Raw genomic sequence first — 18,738 nt, forward strand, 5'->3', positions numbered from 1 at the left:
AGCAGAGTATCATTAATAGTGACAGGGGTTGACTCTCTCCCATGGGATGGGTCTCAAGTTAGGCCAGTCATTGGTTTGCCGTTCCCCGAGTCTCTGCTTCATCTTTATCACTACACTTCTTGTAGGTGAGACAAATTTTGGATTGAAAATTTTACAGCTGGGTTGGTGTCCCTCTCCTTCCACAGGAGGTCCTACCTAAGTGAAGTGGCAGCTTCAGGCTCCATATCCCCTGCCTCTACAAGTCTTGGCTAGGGTTACCCCCGTAGACTCCTGGGAACCTCCCCTGTCTCAGAGATGCCACCCTCACTGGTTTCTGCTCTTCTTTCAAGCCTTCCCCACTCCCTCTGGATCCCAATTCTTCTTCCCACCTCTACTATTATTCCAGTCAGTTTCCTCCCTCCATCTACTTCAGATGTCTATTTTATTTCCCTGTCTGATTGAGACTCAAGCATCCTTTATTAGGCCCTCTTTGGCTTCTTTGGTTTTGTGGATTTATGTATGGCTATCCTGTACTTTATGGCGAATACCCATTTATAAGGGTATACATACCACACATGTCTTTCTGGCTCTGGGCTGCCTCATTCAGGATGATCTTTTCTACTTCCACTCATACCTGAAAATTGCATGATGTCTTGGTTTTAAAAGATGATTACTATTCTATTGCATAAATGTACTACATTTTCTTTATTCATTCTTTAGTTGAGGGACATGTAAATTGTTTCCAGTCTCAGGCTATTATGAATAAAGCACATGGAATGTTTGTTGCGTATGCTTTGAAGTGAATTATTATTATTTTATCAAATTGGAGTTTTTGAAAATATATAGTGACCTTAGAGGTCACAATTTCTACTCTGACTTAATTCTATTTTTGACACTTGTAAGTATATCTACTACAGTACACTTGTAGTTTGTTTTTTGAAAAATACTTACTTTTCCAATTTTCTTTTCTGTTTTCACCATCTTTCCTTCCATAACTGAGAACTTCTCGGCTTTCCATGGGGTGGAGGCTACCCCTGCCACATATTCCCATCACATAAACGCCTACAGACCTTCCTTGAAGTGGTGGATATGACTTCAAATCTTGGAATAAAAATACATCTAAAATACTAAAATTTGGTTTTGTCAAAGTACGTGGTTAATGTGATGAGAAGTTAAACACTACAGGTTGATTTTATAATCAAAGAATTTCTCTAAATGATGCATCCTATAGTGGTCCAAAGGTCGTAGTTTCAGTAGAAAACCGGGGTGAACGAGAAGACCCAGGTAGATCACATGGCAATACCTAAGGGCTTCATACACAAACAGAAAATTGGTGGTCTCAGAAATGGTAGACATAGTGTTTCCTGGAGAGGAGGGAATATAGATACATCTACTCATCTGCTCTGGGTCTTTGAGCACTAAGATTCTGAGAATAAACCATCCAACCACATTTTGGGCCTAGGACAGGCTCATGGACATGAAGCACTCACATGCAAATTTGAAAAATTAAAATGTTTGTTTTTAATATTTACCTTCATCCACAAGTTCAGTCTGGTCATTAAGTATATTTACTTTGAACAACACAGGTTATATTTTAACTCATGGCTTTTTTTCTTTTTAGAGATAAGGACAAGCAGGAGCAGAGGGGAACACACTGTGAAGAGAGGACTTTGATTTCCCAGGATGCCTGCGAAGTGGATTTCTGCTCTATTGCTGCTGCAGCTGAGTTGGAGCTTCCGATCTGTGAACTGTGGGAAGGTGCTGGTGTGGCCGATGGAATACAGTCACTGGATAAATTTAAAGACAATACTGGATGAACTTGTGCAGAGGGGTCATGAAGTGACTGTTCTGAGATCTTCAGCGTCCATCTTTTTTGATCCTCAAACGTCGCCTGGCCTTAAGTTTGAGACGTTTCCTACCTCTTTTAGTAAAGATGATCTGGAAAATCTCTACACAAGGTTTGTGAATTCATGGACTTATGAGATACCAAGAGATACATGTTTATCATACTCTCCTTTGCTGCAGAGTCTGTTTGACGAGTATTCTGATTATTCTCAAAGTCTTTGTAAAGACTCAGTTTCAAACAAACAACTTATGACGAAACTGCAGAAATCCACGTTTGATGTTCTTCTCTCAGATGCCATAGCTCCCTGTGGGGAACTGATAGCTGAACTGCTCCAGATTCCTTTCCTCTACAGTCTTCGCTTCAGTCCTGGCTACACGATGGAAAAGTATAGTGGAGGATTTGTACTCCCCGCCTCTTATGTACCTGTAATCTTGTCAGGATTAGGTGGTAAAATGACATTCTTAGAGAGGGTGAAAAATATGATATGCATGCTTTATTTTGACTTTTGGTTTCAGACACTTAATAAGAAGAAATGGGATCAGTTTTACAGTGAAACCTTGGGTAAGTTCTCTCTCTGTCTCTGTCTCTGTCTCTGTCTCTCTCTCTCTCTTTCTCTCTCCTCTCCCTTTCTTTGTTTGAATTTTTTTTGAGACAGGGTTTCTCAGTGTAGCTTTGGCTGTCCTTGACTCACTTTGTAAACCAGGCTGGCCACTAACTCACAACGATCCACCTACCTCTGCCTCATGGGTGCTGGTAGTACAGGCATATGTGACAATGCCTGGGTTAAGTTATATTTCTTATCAAAATCTTTATGACCTAAATTTCCAATGTATTTAAAGCTATATGACCATAAAATACAAAATGAAGTTTTATTTTATAGGTATTCAACTGTAATATGATATTAGCTAGCAATCTCAGAAACACTGTAAAAGCTCGTATTATTGATCAAATAGAAGGTGGCAGTACTGATATAGGGAATTCTGGTTAGCTATACAATTGCAAAGAGATGCAAGTAGACTTTCCTTAAGTGATTCTGTATTCATTGTATTGTAATTTTTCCTCTATTTTAATAAGTCACTAGCTAGTTAGCAAAATCTTCATTAGTTTAGATTAAAGAATGACATATTTTACAGAATACACACCCACACACACCCACACACACATAGTACTGAGGAAATTATTTTCTCTTGCATAGGCTAAGTTTTATTTAAAATTAAAATATCTGAAAACAATCTAAAACTCACCCATGTCTGGTCGCTCAAAATTGCCTGTAAGTTTAGCTTCAGTGTGCCTTCTGCCATATTATGTTATCCACAGGCACATGAAGAAACTTAGCATACACACACACACACACACACACACATACATACACATAAATAAAAATATAAATCATAAACTATTTTCTCTGTATTTCCTAGAGAGTTTTCCTATTCTTAAAATATGCTGTGTTAGTTCACAGGGTTAAAAATGGAACTGAAGCTTCTACCAATATCACACTTCTTTATTGAGTCTTTTCTTAACATCCATTGTAAATGTTTAAGCTCTATAGAAGCATGTATATAAATTCATTCAGTATCTTTTTTTTCCAAGTCTTGTTTTGTCTCTTAAAAAGTATACTATAATTAAGACTGGCTAAAAAATCTCCATTCTCATAATTTCTGAAAATAGTGATTGTTTTGTACAAGATAAGTACTATGAACTTTCTTAATATGAAACAAGAGTAGAAGAAACCAGAAATTCAGCCATTCATAAGCTTTACATCTCCCTTGACAAAACAAGAAAAAAGCACTAACTACAAACTACAATGACCCTGGAGAAGTCTGTCCAGAGTACACAACACGGCTAAAGTTTTGGACCTGGAATATGCGTTTATATTTTCACAGTTTCTTTTGAACATCTAGAGAAGAGTGCTTCTCTAGAATATGAATATGTGCTTATTCATATAGTGGTTTAGTGGATTATTTCAATAACTATTTGTGGTTTCAAATTACTGAGGAAACATGAGGTAATTCTCACAGTTTACTTTACAAATAAACCCAAACTGACGTTTAGGTATATTATAAGCCACAAATCAGTTATACATGCAAATTATATTACACATGAATAAATATTGTTTTTAAAATTTTATTTTATTAATTTATTCAGATTACAACTCAGTTGTTATCCCGTCACTTGTATCCTCTCATTCCTCCCTCCCTCCTGCTTTTACCCTATTCCCCTCCACTAGGTCTATGATCGAGGGGCTCCTTCCCCACTGTATGGTCATAGGCTATCAAGTCTCATCATGGTAGCCGACTTGTTCCTTCTTTGAGTGCCATCAGGCCATCCCACCAAGGGGAGGTGGTCAAATATGGGGCACCAGAGTTCATGTCAGAGTCAGTCCCTGCTCTTCATGTAACTGTGGAGAATGTCCTGTCCATTGGCTAGATCAGAGTAGGGGTTCGATGTTTACTACTTGCATTGTCCTTGGTTAGTGCAAAAGTTTGAGCAGACCCCACTGGGTCCCTATCCACCCATCATGATGTTCATCTTGGAGGTTTCTAGGACCCTCTGGTTCCTTCTATTTCCCTGTCTCCTATATTTGTCTTACCTAGAGTCCCAGTGGGATGTCCTCACCTCTATCCCAATCTCCTGGTAAGTGAAGACTTTCATGGGACCTGCCTTTTGGGCTAGTGCCCAATTATAAGTGAGTATATATCATGTGAGTCTTTCTGCTTCTGGATTACTCACTCAGTATGATCATTTTTAGTTCCATCCATTTGTCCACAAATTTCGGAATTTCCTTGTTTTTAAATAGCTGAGTAGTATTCCATGGTGTAAATGTACCACAGTTTCTTTAATCATTCTTCAACTGAGGGACATTTAGGCTGTTTCCAGGTTCTGTTTATTATGAATAGGGCTGCTATGAACGTGGTTGAGCATATATCCTTGTTGTGTGCTGGGGCATTTTCTGGGTATATTCCAAGGAGTGGAATAGCAGAGTCTTGAGGAAGCCCTATTCCCAGTTTCTGAGAAAGTACCAGATAGATTTCCAAAGTGGTTGTATAAGTTTGCATTCCCACCAGCAATGAAGAAGTGTTCCTCTTTCTCCACATCCTCACCAGCATGTGGTGTCACTTTAGTTTTTGATCTTAGCCATTCTGATGGGTGTAAGATGGAATCTCACAGTCGTTTTGATTTGCATTTTCTGTAAACATTGGTTTTATTATTAAATATTTTTATTTTTAATTTGTTCGCTTCACATCCTGATTGTAGCCCCTCCCTTATCTCCTCCAGGCCCCACCCTCCCTCCTTTATCCCCCATCATGCCCCTAGTCCTCAGAAAGGGGGAACATTCCTCCCCTATCATCTGACCTCAGCCTATTAAGTCTCATCTGGATTGCTTGCGTCCTCTTCCTCTGTGGCCTGGCAAGGCCTCCCTGCCAGGAGAAAGTGATCAACCAGTGGGCACTAGAGACCACATTAGAGGTAGCCCCTTCTCCCCATATTATGCAACTAACAAGGAGACTGTGCTGCCTATAAACTATATCTGAGCAGTGGGTCTAGGTCCTCACCATGCATGATTCTTGGTTGGTGCATCAGTCTTTATAGCAACCCCCACCCGACCCAACTCCTCAACCCCTCCTGGATTTGTTGGCCCCATTGGTCTCCTTGAAGACCTCCTGTCCCCTCCAGGTTCTGCTATTCCCCAACTCTTCCATAAGACTCCCTGTGCACCATCCCAAAGTTTGGCTGTGAGTCTCAGCATCTGCTTTGATCTTCCTCTGAGTGGAGTCTTTCAGAGGACCTCTATGGTAGGATCCCATCCTGTTCCTTCTCTTTAACTGCTTCCAGTGTCTAGTCTCCTTGCCTATATGAACAAGAATTAAACATCTCCCTAGGTCCCTCCTTGTTATTTAGCTTCTTTAGATCTGTGTATTGTAGTGTGGTTGTCCTTTTAAATGCACATGTTCTACATCAAACACAAATGTTTCCAACATTTCTAAAAATATATATTTTCTGTTCTGATGATAATCCTATCTACTTTTTTCTTTCTCATTTGCTCATTTTCCCCATCTAGGAAGGCCCACTACCTATGCTGAGATAGTAGGCAAAGCAGAAATGTGGCTCATTAGATCCTACTGGGATTTGGAGTTTCCTCACCCAACCCTACCAAATGTTGACTATGTTGGAGGACTCCACTGCAAACCTGCTAAACCCTTGCCTAAGGTAAATGCATTCTTTTTTTAAAATCTCTTTTTCATTTGATTTCATTCCTGGTGAAAGTGATTCTATACCTTTCATTACATTTTTGTCCCAATGGTAGAGATATACATGAAGTAGAATTAAGCATTCTGCAAACTAGGAGCTCAATAAACTCAGGAGAGAACATGATATACTTTGGAAATATTCATAACAATGAGTTAAATGAAGTCAGATAGGCTACTTGGGTGATTAACCAATGGGTAAAGTCCTTACCAAGGAACCATGAGGATGTAAGTTTGAATCTCCAACACCCATGTAGAAAGTTGGGTGTGTTGGCATGCAATTTATGACCTTAGTACTGAGGTTCAAAAATAGGTTAGTATTGATATATTGCTGGCTATTAACATGTTAAACATGGTGGGATTCATGTTCAATTAGAGGTAGTCTCAAAAATATGTTAACGATTGATAGAGGAAGACTATTGATTTTAACTTTTGGCACCATGTGCAAAAACAAAGACAGGAAATCTTTCTAAAGCCACAACCCATCAACACACTTACAAAAACATACACACAGGTGAATGCCCACACATGCATATAAACACACACAAAAAAGACAGAGAAGTTAAGTCAGTTAAACTCAGTAGATGAGAAACTGTCAATCATTCAGAAGCTGTGTTTAGCATATATCACAGGTAATTGCTTGATATCCAGAGAAACAGCGTAGACATAATTTCTGCTCTAAGCAATAAATTGTGGAGGTCATTCTGAAAATATTCTGTTTATGTACAGTTTCAGAAAATTATTATATAGTATATATTTACCCTGCACTTATGATTATTTTACAAAACCAAAATATTTTATTAATAATAGTAGGAAGTTTGTGTTAACTACCACATGTGTACATACTACAACATACATATTATTTCATCAAACATTAGGTAATACTAATCAGCCATCATAGGAGAAAAATAAAATAGCAAGAAAAAAATTATACTTTCTGTAGAATTAAAAAATGTTAAGGATCTACAATTTTATGAGTACTTCATATATAATATACTTGCACTTCTGAGTTATCATTTTGCCAGAGGAAAATACTCAGATGGTATGTTGAACAATGTGTGAGTACACTTTGTACTGCTCCCTGTGAACTTCAAAGTATTTGACCTTGCCATTTTTGTCTTGTGTATTTTTAACACCATTACTCTAAAAATTCCTAGGAACACTTTAATTTTTATTCTCTTGATTTTTTTTTTCAATGAAAGTTACCTAAGCGATTTTCTACAGTTCTTGCTTTGTGAGGAAGCCAATTCTTTCTCCACAGGAAATGGAAGACTTTGTCCAGAGCTCTGGAGAGCATGGGATCGTGGTGTTTTCTCTGGGGTCAATGGTCAGCAACATGACGGAAGAAAAGGCCAATGCAATTGCATGGGCCCTTGCCCAGATTCCACAGAAGGTGAGGTAAAGTGCCATCACCAGAGGTGACTGTACACTCAGTCTGTGAAAGTCTGATTATAGAAATGACTGTGTGAGAGTAAAGTTTTAGATAGGTTCTAATTTACCTTACCCAATTTAGAAACAGATACACACAACAAGTGCTCCGGGCTATTTTAAGGTGTTTTTGATGGAGAGTATCTTCAAGTTAAACATTGTGATCACTGTGGGCACATTCTGACATGCCGGCTTGACAATGACATTGCTCTTCAGAGTCACTTGTTCTATTTTTTGATTATTTAAAGTCACCACATACATTATATTTATGGGGATTCTTTGCATTTTTTTTCTAGCAGAATAATGTTAAGCAGGTATTATAAGTGTCTGAAATGTAGCAGGACTCTGTATTCTAATTTTTGGGTAGGCTTATTCATTGTGCAGTTGAGAGGGCCATCTAATGCCTCAACTCTCATTCAGAGTACCCCTTTGGCTAACAGAGAGAAAGATAATTAAAAAATAAACAGGTTTCAGGGCTGCCTTGCCAATATTTGTAGAGGAAATATATAAAGGAAAGATAGAAATGGGGATTGCCCCTACAGTGACCTCTCGGAATCATAAAATACGAAACACACAACTCTGCTTCTAAGCAGTGAGAATGAAATTACTGCCATTCAAGGAAGACATATGAAAACAAGAAGGAGCCCAAAAGAACCAATTGTGAAAACAGTTTCAGAATACACACTTTATAAAGCAGACTGCAAAGTAATATTCTGGAGATTAAATTTCAATCTTTGAATGATTATGAACATACTAAATTTTTCTGGTGGAAAAACCCTCTCTTTAATCACCTACGTTAATTTTATTTGCTGTGATCCAGTATTTAATTTATCAATCACATAGCAAATCCATGTTAGACACATGGATAATTCCCCGTTTTATGAAACTTGTCCACAGGCAGCAGTGATGAACCTGAAGTAAGCCAACTCCTGTCCACCACACATGGGAGGAGAGCAAAGATGCATTCCAAGTAAAGTCTCATGCTTTGAAGAAACTGAGGTCAAAAGACTCTTGTGCTGTTTCTTGGAGTGTTCTCACAAGCGCTAAAAATTCTTATTATGTGACTCCATTCCTGAACCTTTTTTGGATATCTCTCCATTTTTAATTTTTTAAATGTAGACTCTCCAGAGAGGTTTTGATTTGAGAAGTAGGTAAATCTAATGGTCCTTTGATGTGTGAGCATCCACAGATGCACAGATCAAAACAGCTAGAATCACCACAAAGAGATTCTCAGGTGACATAGGGCTCTGCGTGACTCATAGAATTACTTCTCCCTTGGTGCATAAAGTCTTTCCTTGGCCCCAGGTGGGCCAAAATTTATCTAAAATATAAATTATTAGTAACATATCATTCTTTTCTGTAATTGACTTAGCTCATAATGGCAATGTGGTAAATATTTTCATGTATCATTAACTATCTCATTTGTCTAAATATCTCTGTTTAGAAAACGATGATGATAATTAATCTGTTTGAATGTAAAAATAAGCACAGAAACTGCTGGCACACTCTTTGTCTCCATCTTTTAAGTTTCATTGCTCACCCCTTTCGATTTCCTTATCAATTGTAGTGTTGGGTATTTAGCTCTGTTATGTTTAACTAAAAAAGTTAACATTTTTAAATCATTTTTTGAAATTATAATTACATCATTCTGCTTTTTCATCTCCCTCTTCCAAACCCTTTCATATCTATGCCCCTTGCTCTCTTTCAAATTCATGGCATCTTTTTCCATTAATTGTTGTTACATACATATATGTATATGCACGTACATTTATAGTTCTAAATATCATCTGCTCAGTCTGTATAATGTTAAATTTGAATCCAGCAATAAAGATGATTTAACATTTAACAGGTTATTTGGAGATTTGATGGCAAAAAACCAGCCAATTTAGGACCTAATACCAGAGTCTACAAGTGGCTCCCCCAGAACGACCTTCTTGGTAAGACTCAAAAAAATAATGCTGAATCATGATTGACTTTCTCTGATTTCTACACCCATCCTAGCTGACTTCAAAGGTCTTTATATGACACACAGGGAATGTATTATCTGTTAAAGATAACAAGTTTTGTCACGCACTGGTCTTTTTTAAACACCCATATTCTCTTATCCACTATGTATGTCACGCGTTCAACTGAAATCAGCATTTAATAGCTCAAGTCTCAAGTCACATGCAAGCCTGCAAAATAGTTCTTGGTATATTTAATTTCTTCTTGCTTGAGACAGGAAAATGTTTCAGTGAGGCTATGAGTATAACGGTCAGTTCCTCATTTCTCTTTTCATGTTTAAGACCTTAATTAATGTTTTTTTTTTATTTTTTTATTTTTTTTTATTTTTTATTTTTTTTATTAATTTATTCTTGTTACATCTCAATGTTTATCCCATCCCTTGTATCCTCCCATTCCTCCCCCCCCCCATTTTCCCATTATTCCCCTCCCCTATGACTGTTCCTGAGGGGGATTACCTCCCCCTATATATTCTCATAGGGTATCAAGTCTCTTCTTGGCTACCTGCTGTCCTTCCTCTGAGTGCCACCAGGTCTCCCCCTCCAGGGGACATGGTCAAATGTGAGGCACCATAGTACATGAGAAAGTCATATCACACTCTCCACTCAACTGTGGAGAATGTTCTGCCCATTGGCTAGATCTGGGTAGGGGTTTAAAGTTTACCTCCTGTATTGTCCTTGGCTGGTGCCTTAGTTTGAGCGGGACCCCTGGGCCCAAATCATGGGAGAACAGCAAAATAAAAGGATCCAGAGGGTCCTAGAAATCTACAAGTAGACCTTAATTAATGTTAACCTGAGTTCATGTTATTCTAGGACATCCAAAAACCAAAGCCTTTGTAACTCACGGTGGAGCCAATGGCCTCTACGAGGCGATCCATTATGGAATCCCCATGATTGGCATCCCTTTGTTTGGAGAACAACATGATAACATTGCCCACATGGTGGCCAAAGGAGCAGCTGTTGCGTTAAATATCAAAACAATGTCAAAGTCAGATTTGCTTAATGCCCTGGAGGAAGTCCTAGACAATCCCTCGTAAGTATAACTTTTTAAAGTGTGTTTTCATTCCTTTTTTATTCATCGTGCTTCTTACTGAAGGCCAAACGAGCAAGAATTATTCTGAAGGCAAAAATAATGGTAAGTGGAGATATAAATTAGGACATGATTGAGTGTCACAGGTTTTTCTTTCCTTTTGTCATTTAAAAAATTTCCATGTTAGGCTTTATGTCTGTTTGCTATGTGAATTAGGCTGATCCTATATGTGAAACTTTTCTGCTTCATCCTCCAAACTGCTTGGCCAACAGGCATATGCCACCAGCACTGACCAATTTTTCTTTTAAATTCTTTTTGTAAGGTAATTGGTCAGCATTTTGAGGCTAGTACAGGACTTGAATAACCAGTAAGTGAAGTGAAATAAATTGTCAGGTACCAATCAGATGTATTACACACAGAATCGATAGGAAAATATCACCAAAGTGAATCTTGAATGCTATAAAAGAAAAAAGTAACTTTTATGGCAATTAAAATATTCAGCATTGAAATACAACAGATATTAACATAAAATCAAGTGTATGGTTGGATGTTTAGATATGCAACCTAAAATTTTAAGATAAATTCAAGTAGTGAAAGCATTACAGTGAAGCAGTGAATATGTCCCTCATCATTTTTCTTTGATTAAAAAAAATTTAATGGTTCTTCCAGGGAAAGACCTTTTCTCCTACCCTCTCAGTATTCCTTAGGTGCCTATGATAATTTTGTGTAGAGTTGGGCCCAGGGTGAGATTTACCACTGTCCATGTTAGCATGACCACTGATGTCACTTGTTTTGGCAACCATACTGTTGAGACTTCATGAGTGTAGCTTTCCTGATATTTCTCAAAGATGCAACCTCACAGAAGATATCTTTGCCCTCTGGCTCCTACCATGTTTTGATCCTCTATTCTATGATTTACCACAAAAGCTAGTTTTCAGGTAAGGTGCTTTCAAGTCAGTTCTACCTCAGATGTCTCTGGTTTCTGAATTTCTTGTTCTTTCAGCAATAGAAACGTATCTCCCACCACTGGGGAATAACCAAGAGACACACCAAGAGGCTGGCCAACATCTCAGAACAGTGCTTCTCACATCTCATATTGGGGTTTATGTTAGGTAGGCTTTGGCTCTGGAAGGGAACATCATCAGTCCAGATGATAAAAATTCATGGATGTTTATACATGGAATAGCATATAGAATAGGAGATTTGGGTACATAGCTAGTAGTATATTTATTTGCAGCTCTTTTAGACATTCTTATTGTTATTTCATCCATCTCCCTCCTGAATCAACGTACCTCTCCCTTCCTTACGGAGCCAACCTGTTCCCCATCCTTTATCACACTGCTTGAGTACTGCCATTTTCTTTCACTCTCATTACACCTTCTTTGGTGTTTCCCTCCCTCCCCATCTCTATGGAGCCCCTCTTCTCATTCCTCTGTCAAAGAAGTTGAATCCTAAATTTTATTTTATTTTAATTTTCCCATAAATTTTAAGTAAGTGTAATATGCATACTAAGAAATGAGAATTATTTAATGAGAAGAAAAGCACAATTTCCCAATCATTCTCTGTAAATAGTTGGAGGGAACGTTACCACCATCACAATAAATTCTTATGTTGCATCCTCCTATTTTATGTATTCATCAATAATCATTTCAACACTTGAATCAAATGCACTTACAGGCCGCTTCAGTGTGAAATTTTGTCTGCTTCATTTCTAAAATCACACTACCAAGCTGACCATAATTTAAAAAATGAAGATTAGCAATAATAACAAAAATTAGGCTCAGTAGATGTCTCAATGGGCAAGGGGTTACTCTAGCAGAGGACCATAGATTAGTTCTCAATGCACATGCTAGGTGGTTTACAACAACTTCCAACTCGGCATCTCTCTCCCCCCCCCCCCCCCCATCTCTCTCACACACACGTAATTAAAAGCAATCACAAAATGGCTTATTCCACTTTATAATAATAGTAATATATATAATGCAATAATAATGCCTATATAGTAATAGAGAAGAAAGTTAGACTTTCTATTGATTTCATTCAATAAGTAATAATTTTCAGGAGAAAGAAGTAGCCACTATAGCTAGTTAATAATAATCAGGACACGATTGTAATTATAATATTTAATCACTGATATGCATCCCATATAATTTTCTTTTCAAATCCAATCTCTTATCACCATTACACAGATATGTATCATTGTGGGAACTTGAGACACATGTGTCTTAAACTTAAATATTCTGATGGCAGTATGAAGTTTGCATGACAACTTAGTTTGTAATTGCTTGTTGGGTTGTTTATCACTCTAGAATGGCAATGGGCCCTGGGAGATTGGGGCTGATAAATGAGACAAAATAAAGTCTTGTGCCAAAAGCTATTTTATTCAGAGCATCAGACAGTTTAAACTCTGAGAGTTAAGGGGAGTCACTGAGTAGTGCAGAAGGCCAAGGAGGACAAGCTGTCCACAGCAAAACAGGTTTTTCTACAGAGGCAGATAAATAAATAACAATAGCCAGTTGGAATGACTTATCTGAAGGAAACTCACTCCTGTCTGCTACACCTGGCAGGGGGACAAAGGCATAATCTATGGAAATTCCATGTTTTTTTAAAATTTTTTTTATTTTTTTTTATTTTTTAAAGAAACTGAGGTTACAAGACCCTTGTCCTGTTTCCTTGCCGTTTTCTCACAAGCACCCAGAAATCTCCTTACCTGGTCTTGCACACTGGGGAACTGAAGCTACATATGCTGAGATAGCATCTCATTTTGTTACTTTGTAAGGTTTTAACTGTCTGCAAACTTCAATTTGGGAACATTTTATCTTTTCCAACTTTTCTGCTTATATGCTTCCATATGCTTTTTGTGTAGTCAAGAAGTTCAGACATGTCTAATAACATCTTCCTAGACATTAAAAAAAATTATACATGTGTTTTCATTCATTCAGTGAGTTGATGTCCATTTTATCTCGTACAGCTATAAAGAGAATGTTATGTGGTTGTCAACCATTCACCATGACCAGCCTATGAAGCCACTAGACAGAGCCGTCTTCTGGATTGAGTTTGTCATGCGCCACAAAGGGGCCAAGCACCTGAAACCACTTGCACACAACCTCACCTGGTACCAGTACCACTCTCTGGATGTTGTTGGGTTCCTCCTTGCTGTTGTGGCAGCCATTGCTGTCCTTGTTGTGAAGTGCTGCTTGTTTGTTTACCAATTCTTTGTAAAGAAGATGAGGAAAATGAAGAGAGAATAGAGCACGCTGAGAATGCACAGACTTTCTGCGTCATTCTAATTTATGAACCACCTTCTAAACGTTCACTGATTACCAAAGCATATCTTTTTTTGCACTTCTTACACTTTATAAAATGATATATAATTCTGTGACTACTGATATGTGATCAAAGTATTTCATCATTCATTTTAATTTTAAGCTATTTAAATAAAAAGTCATGCATAGAAAAAAGGTAAAATGAAGATGTATTTGACAAAGTCTTAAAAATCAAACTATTAAGCTACCAATAATTGAGTATTGCTCATTTGTCTCATTCTTCAATCTGATGCTGGAGCTCCAAAACTTAAAAAAAAAAAAAGTTAAACTCTAAGTACTCACATATAAATGTGATTTTCCTGTAGAAGTCTTCATTGTTGTAGTCTTGGGAGTAGTGTGGTTTATTTTGGAAATAATTTTTTTTCATTTAAAAATTTATTATAATTTATTCTTATTTCATCCCAATTGTTATCCCCTCACTGTGTGTTCCTGTTCCCACCCGCCATCCCTTTTCTGATCTGCTCCCCTCCCCTAGATCTCTGACGGGGGGGGGGGACTCTTCCCCCTACCATTTGACCATAGCCCATCAGGTCTCAGGAGCACAATTCATGCAGAGAACCAAGACCACCTGTTCAAATACAGCCAATAGACAGCTCATTCTCCAGGGATGGGGGAGGAGGGAGCTGGGACTGCCTCTGAAGTGAACTCTGATGCTGCCATTGGATCACTTTCCCTTGGCAGGGGAAGCTCAGGGGCACACAGAGGACAGGGATGCCCTGATGAGACCTGATAGGCTGAAGGCAGACTGGGGAGAAGCCACCACCCCGACCTTTGTCAGAGGTCTAGGGGAGGGAAACACGGCTGAGGAGCGTAGGAGAGTGGGAAGGGGAAGATAAGAGTGGGGGGATAACAATGATAATGTAATCTTAATACATTATAATAAATACAAAAGTTTTAAAAGACTGTAGTAGGGAATTGGCAATAACAGGTTCTCCAAGTCTATGACCACATCAGCCCCAGGCTGTTGGCTAGATTTCCAGTGTCACTTTATATCCTGGCAGAGCCTACTCTCTCCTGTTCCCATGTATTCCTCAGGAAAGCAGAGCCTCCATACCCACTCACCCCAGCTCTTCAAGTCACATTAGGACTGAGATCAGTTCTCTGCAAATCCTGGGAAGCAACCAAGGACAATGGCTAGAAGACTCTATTGTGTGGAGAGAGTCATGGAACCCCTGTTCCCACACTTCTCAATTCAAAGTGAAGTTTCCAATTTCTGGCACTGGATTTTTAGTTAACAGTCTATGGTTCCTGAGAGCAGCAGCAGGAGCAGCACCCTTGGTAAAATTCCATCCAAATCGTAGACACACACACACACACACACACACACACACACACACACACACACGTACACTCACCCGCACCTGCACACGCGCACATGAACTAACATGTACAAACACACACACACACAGGCACGAGAGAGAGAGAGAGAGAGAGAGAGAGAGAGAGAGAGAGAGAGAGAGAGAGACAGAGAGAGAGAGAGAGACAGAGAGAGAGAGAGAGACAGAGAGAGAGACAGAGAGACAGAGAGAGAGACAGAGAGAGACAGAGACAGAAAGACAGAGAGAGACACAGAGAGACAGAGACATAGAGAGAAGCAGAAAAAGAGAGAGTGTGCATAAGTACTAATACACAAGTCTAATTAGTCAGTAAACAACAATGTCTCCTTGTGGCTTTCTCAAGCACTTTTATTTTCCATTTTTTACCATGGGAAGGGAGAAGGTAATGAAAGGAAGAGTCAGAAAAGAAATGAGTGGCACTCAGTGTATATGAGCTCTTTCTGTCAACAGGTTATAACAAGTACATGGTGTTGCTGGACATTCCTTTGCCTCCATCCAATATGTAACTCCGTGTGTTCAGCTGATAATCACTTTCTTTTGTTGCAGTGTCATCCCACATCACACCTGTAATCATCACTCAACCAATTCTTTTGGAAATCCTAGTATCACAATACAGAAAATTATAAGGTGCTCTCTCAGCTACTCGACTGTGCGCTCAGGGGCTTCTTGCTCTAAGATATTAAAGCAATTCAGTTTAATTTTTATATTAAAATACTCCACCCCTTTGCATACACATTTATACTTATATTTAAGACTTCGAATTAGTATATTTTCTCACATTCTTCAAATCCTAGGTCATCAAAAAACTAAAGCTCTTGTAACTCAGGGTGGAGACAACGGCGTCTATCAGTCGACCCGTTGTGAGATCCCCCTGACTAGCATCCCTTGCTTCAGAGAACATGATAACATTGCTCACATGGTGGCCAAAGGAGCAGCTGTTTCAGGAGACTTCCATACAGTGTGAAGTTCAGATTTGCTCAATGCACCCAAAAGCTGTCATTAATAACACTGTGTGAGATATCCGTGTACGTTTTTACTTGTATCTTATTGGAACCCAGGACGTTAACAGACGTATGCTGAGCATGTACTCTATCACTGCACTATGCCCTAAACTCATTTATTATAGATAAGTTGTCCCTGGAATGTCCAAGGAGCAGCAATTAACATGAAGAAAGAAATGATAATGAGTACAAAAGGCTGCATTAGACACCTAGAGAACGTCAATGTGTTTCCTCATTATTTTTGTTTTAGACAGAGTCTGGGTTTAACTTGACACTGTCCTCTTTCATCCCACAAAGCTCTAGAAAGGCAAATATGTGCCATCACACCAGACCAAATTGCTTTCCAGTTGTTTTACTAAAGAATTATCAAAGGTTTTAGGATAATACAGATGATTAAAATAGCCCACATGTTGTAGAAAGAGCCATTGAGGCAGGTAGCAGCTGTATTTGGGGGGAATCAACAGGATGTAACGAAGTCATGATGACGATGTGTAACTTCTATTACAGGTGAGAATTTTAGCATGAGAACTTAGTAGATTTTAATTTTGCAGCAAATATAGTTTTATATGTTATGATACCTAATGACAGTTGAAATTGTAGTATAGTGAAGCAAATGAACATAGCCACCATTTTACTTATTCTTAAAAAAAGATCTCCTGAAAATGGACTTTTGTTAACTACTAAGTTACTAATTCCATTTATATTTAGTGCTTCTAAATTTGTCTTTGTCAATATTTTGACTACATAGCTGATCTGTGCTGCAAACTAGAATGTATCTGTTTTACCTTATTAATAGCCTCAGAAAAAGGTGATTTGAAAAAAAGAAATGGCATATTGTAATTTAATTGTCAAGTATCTAACACAATGATGATTTCCTTTCCAAATTACTTCAGAACACTCATCTAATTAGGTTATGATTCCTTATCATATTCTTCATCAGAAATTTTATGCATGTATTTCATGAATAAAAATAAAAAGTTTTGTTTAAAGGTATATTGGTTATGAAAAAAACAACAGATACATTTTAAAGCAAGTTAACTGACTTTAAGTAAATTTTAATCATCCTAATTTGCACCTTGTGAAACAATTTTCTTGTTACAGTTTAGGAAAATAATATTTTTTGATGATCAGATAAAAGCTGCCTTTTGTGACTATATTTTAAATAACAAGACCAGAAATTGCCTCTATTGCCATTAGTACTATGTTATGATAAACATGTTAAGTTTTAGACTTGATGAGCAATGTCCATAAATGCCCTATATTTACTCATCTGTAACCATTTCACCACTAGAATCAAATATATTTTCAATCTTTCAGTGTGAAATATGAAATATTGGGCAGTCTCAGTATTTAAAAAATCATAACACATAAAAGAAAAGTACAAATAGTAATAGCAAGAATTTACTGATTCTGCTCGTAGTACTTCCAGAGTCAAAACATTTTCACAGCAATAAAGAAAAATGTTGACGATTAACAACTAGAAAGTGAAATGTATAGAAAGAACCAAGAAGCCAGAAAATGGATAATCACTGAACATCTATATTTATAATCAACAAGCACATGATTATGTAGTACAAATTCTCCAATAATCTCAATTCCTTCTCAGTTTTGACCAGATATGAACCATGGTAGATTTACCATGCATCTTGAAATTGTTCTGTTATTGGCTCTTAATATCAGCTACAGTATCTTTCCTTGTGAGTCATATTTCTAAATGTCAAGGACTATCATTTTGATTTTGGTTTTCACTGTTTTTGGGTTTTGCTTAGTTTGCTTTGCTTTGCTTTGAAGACTCTACTGAATCTTGTCTCAAATTTGTGAACGTTTGCTTTTTCAAGCAGTTCTCTTTATGTATTTAGGTTTGTGTTTTGAAGGAGTTCTAGCTGATATATTATTTAATAAGATCTTTGCTATGATGGGTGGACATCTTTATGACATACTTATTTTATACCGAAGCTTAAAAATGAGAGCTTCATTTTCTGGGCTCATAGGGAGGCATCCAGTTTAGGATCTGAACCTAGCTCCCAGAGGTTCAGGCATAACATTTTTAAAGGATAAGAACACAAAGTGAGGGGGTGTGGCATGGGCTGTTTATTGACCAGTTATATTTTGACACCAGGGTTGAGCAAGAAAGTGGCTAACTGGGACTTTCCAAGTCACCTGATTTCAGGATCCTTGATTCAGCTTTTGCAGTTATTTCCCCTCTTGGACTTTGGCCCATAATTTAGAATGATATGGGAGCAAAGGAGTGCACAAGCTGCACACAGTTAGTTAAATCAAACCCCCATTGTTTACAATGAAAGGTAATAAAGCAGCGGGCAAGCTGTAAGTCAAGACATGCAATACATTTACGATGTGTGCTTTCATTTAGATAACAGGCTAATAGCAACTTCCCTCTTTACACCCTTTACTGGTTAACAGACAAACATGAAACATCTGAAGAAGCAGGAGAGGAGCTGGTTCTGGAACCCTGTCCCAGTCCGTAAGATAAAGGCTGTTCTTGAGATGCCTGGAGTCCGGCAACTGTCTCCTAATACCATGAGT

General features: G+C 38.0%; 1 protein-coding gene across 1 annotated transcript; it reads left to right on the plus strand.

Moving 5' to 3' along the window:
- The first annotated feature begins 1,604 nt into the window (after positions 1–1,604).
- Positions 1,605–13,796, plus strand: LOC127210640 (UDP-glucuronosyltransferase 2B17-like). The gene is made up of 6 exons (XM_051170345.1): positions 1,605–2,386; positions 5,886–6,034; positions 7,334–7,465; positions 9,350–9,437; positions 10,314–10,533; positions 13,502–13,796. Exons 1-6 carry the CDS (start codon positions 1,663–1,665, stop codon positions 13,779–13,781), a joined length of 1,593 nt encoding a protein of 530 aa, XP_051026302.1. The 5' UTR covers positions 1,605–1,662; the 3' UTR covers positions 13,782–13,796.
- Positions 13,797–18,738: the final 4,942 nt, after the last annotated feature.

This window comes from Acomys russatus, chromosome 28 (assembly GCF_903995435.1).
Source record: "Acomys russatus chromosome 28, mAcoRus1.1, whole genome shotgun sequence".
Classification (NCBI taxonomy): domain Eukaryota; kingdom Metazoa; phylum Chordata; class Mammalia; order Rodentia; family Muridae; genus Acomys; species Acomys russatus.

What these genes read in the sequence shown, in the direction of transcription:
- LOC127210640 (XM_051170345.1), top strand. Translation starts at nt 1,663, where the DNA reads ATGCCTGCGAAGTGGATTTCTGCTCTATTGCTGCTGCAGCTGAGTTGG. An exon ending in CTGCTAAACCCTTGCCTAAG is followed by an intron (nt 6,035 to 7,333) that starts GTAAATGCATTC and finishes CTTTCTCCACAG; the next exon opens with GAAATGGAAGACTTTGTCCA. An exon ending in CCCCCAGAACGACCTTCTTG is followed by an intron (nt 9,438 to 10,313) that starts GTAAGACTCAAA and finishes ATGTTATTCTAG; the next exon opens with GACATCCAAAAACCAAAGCC.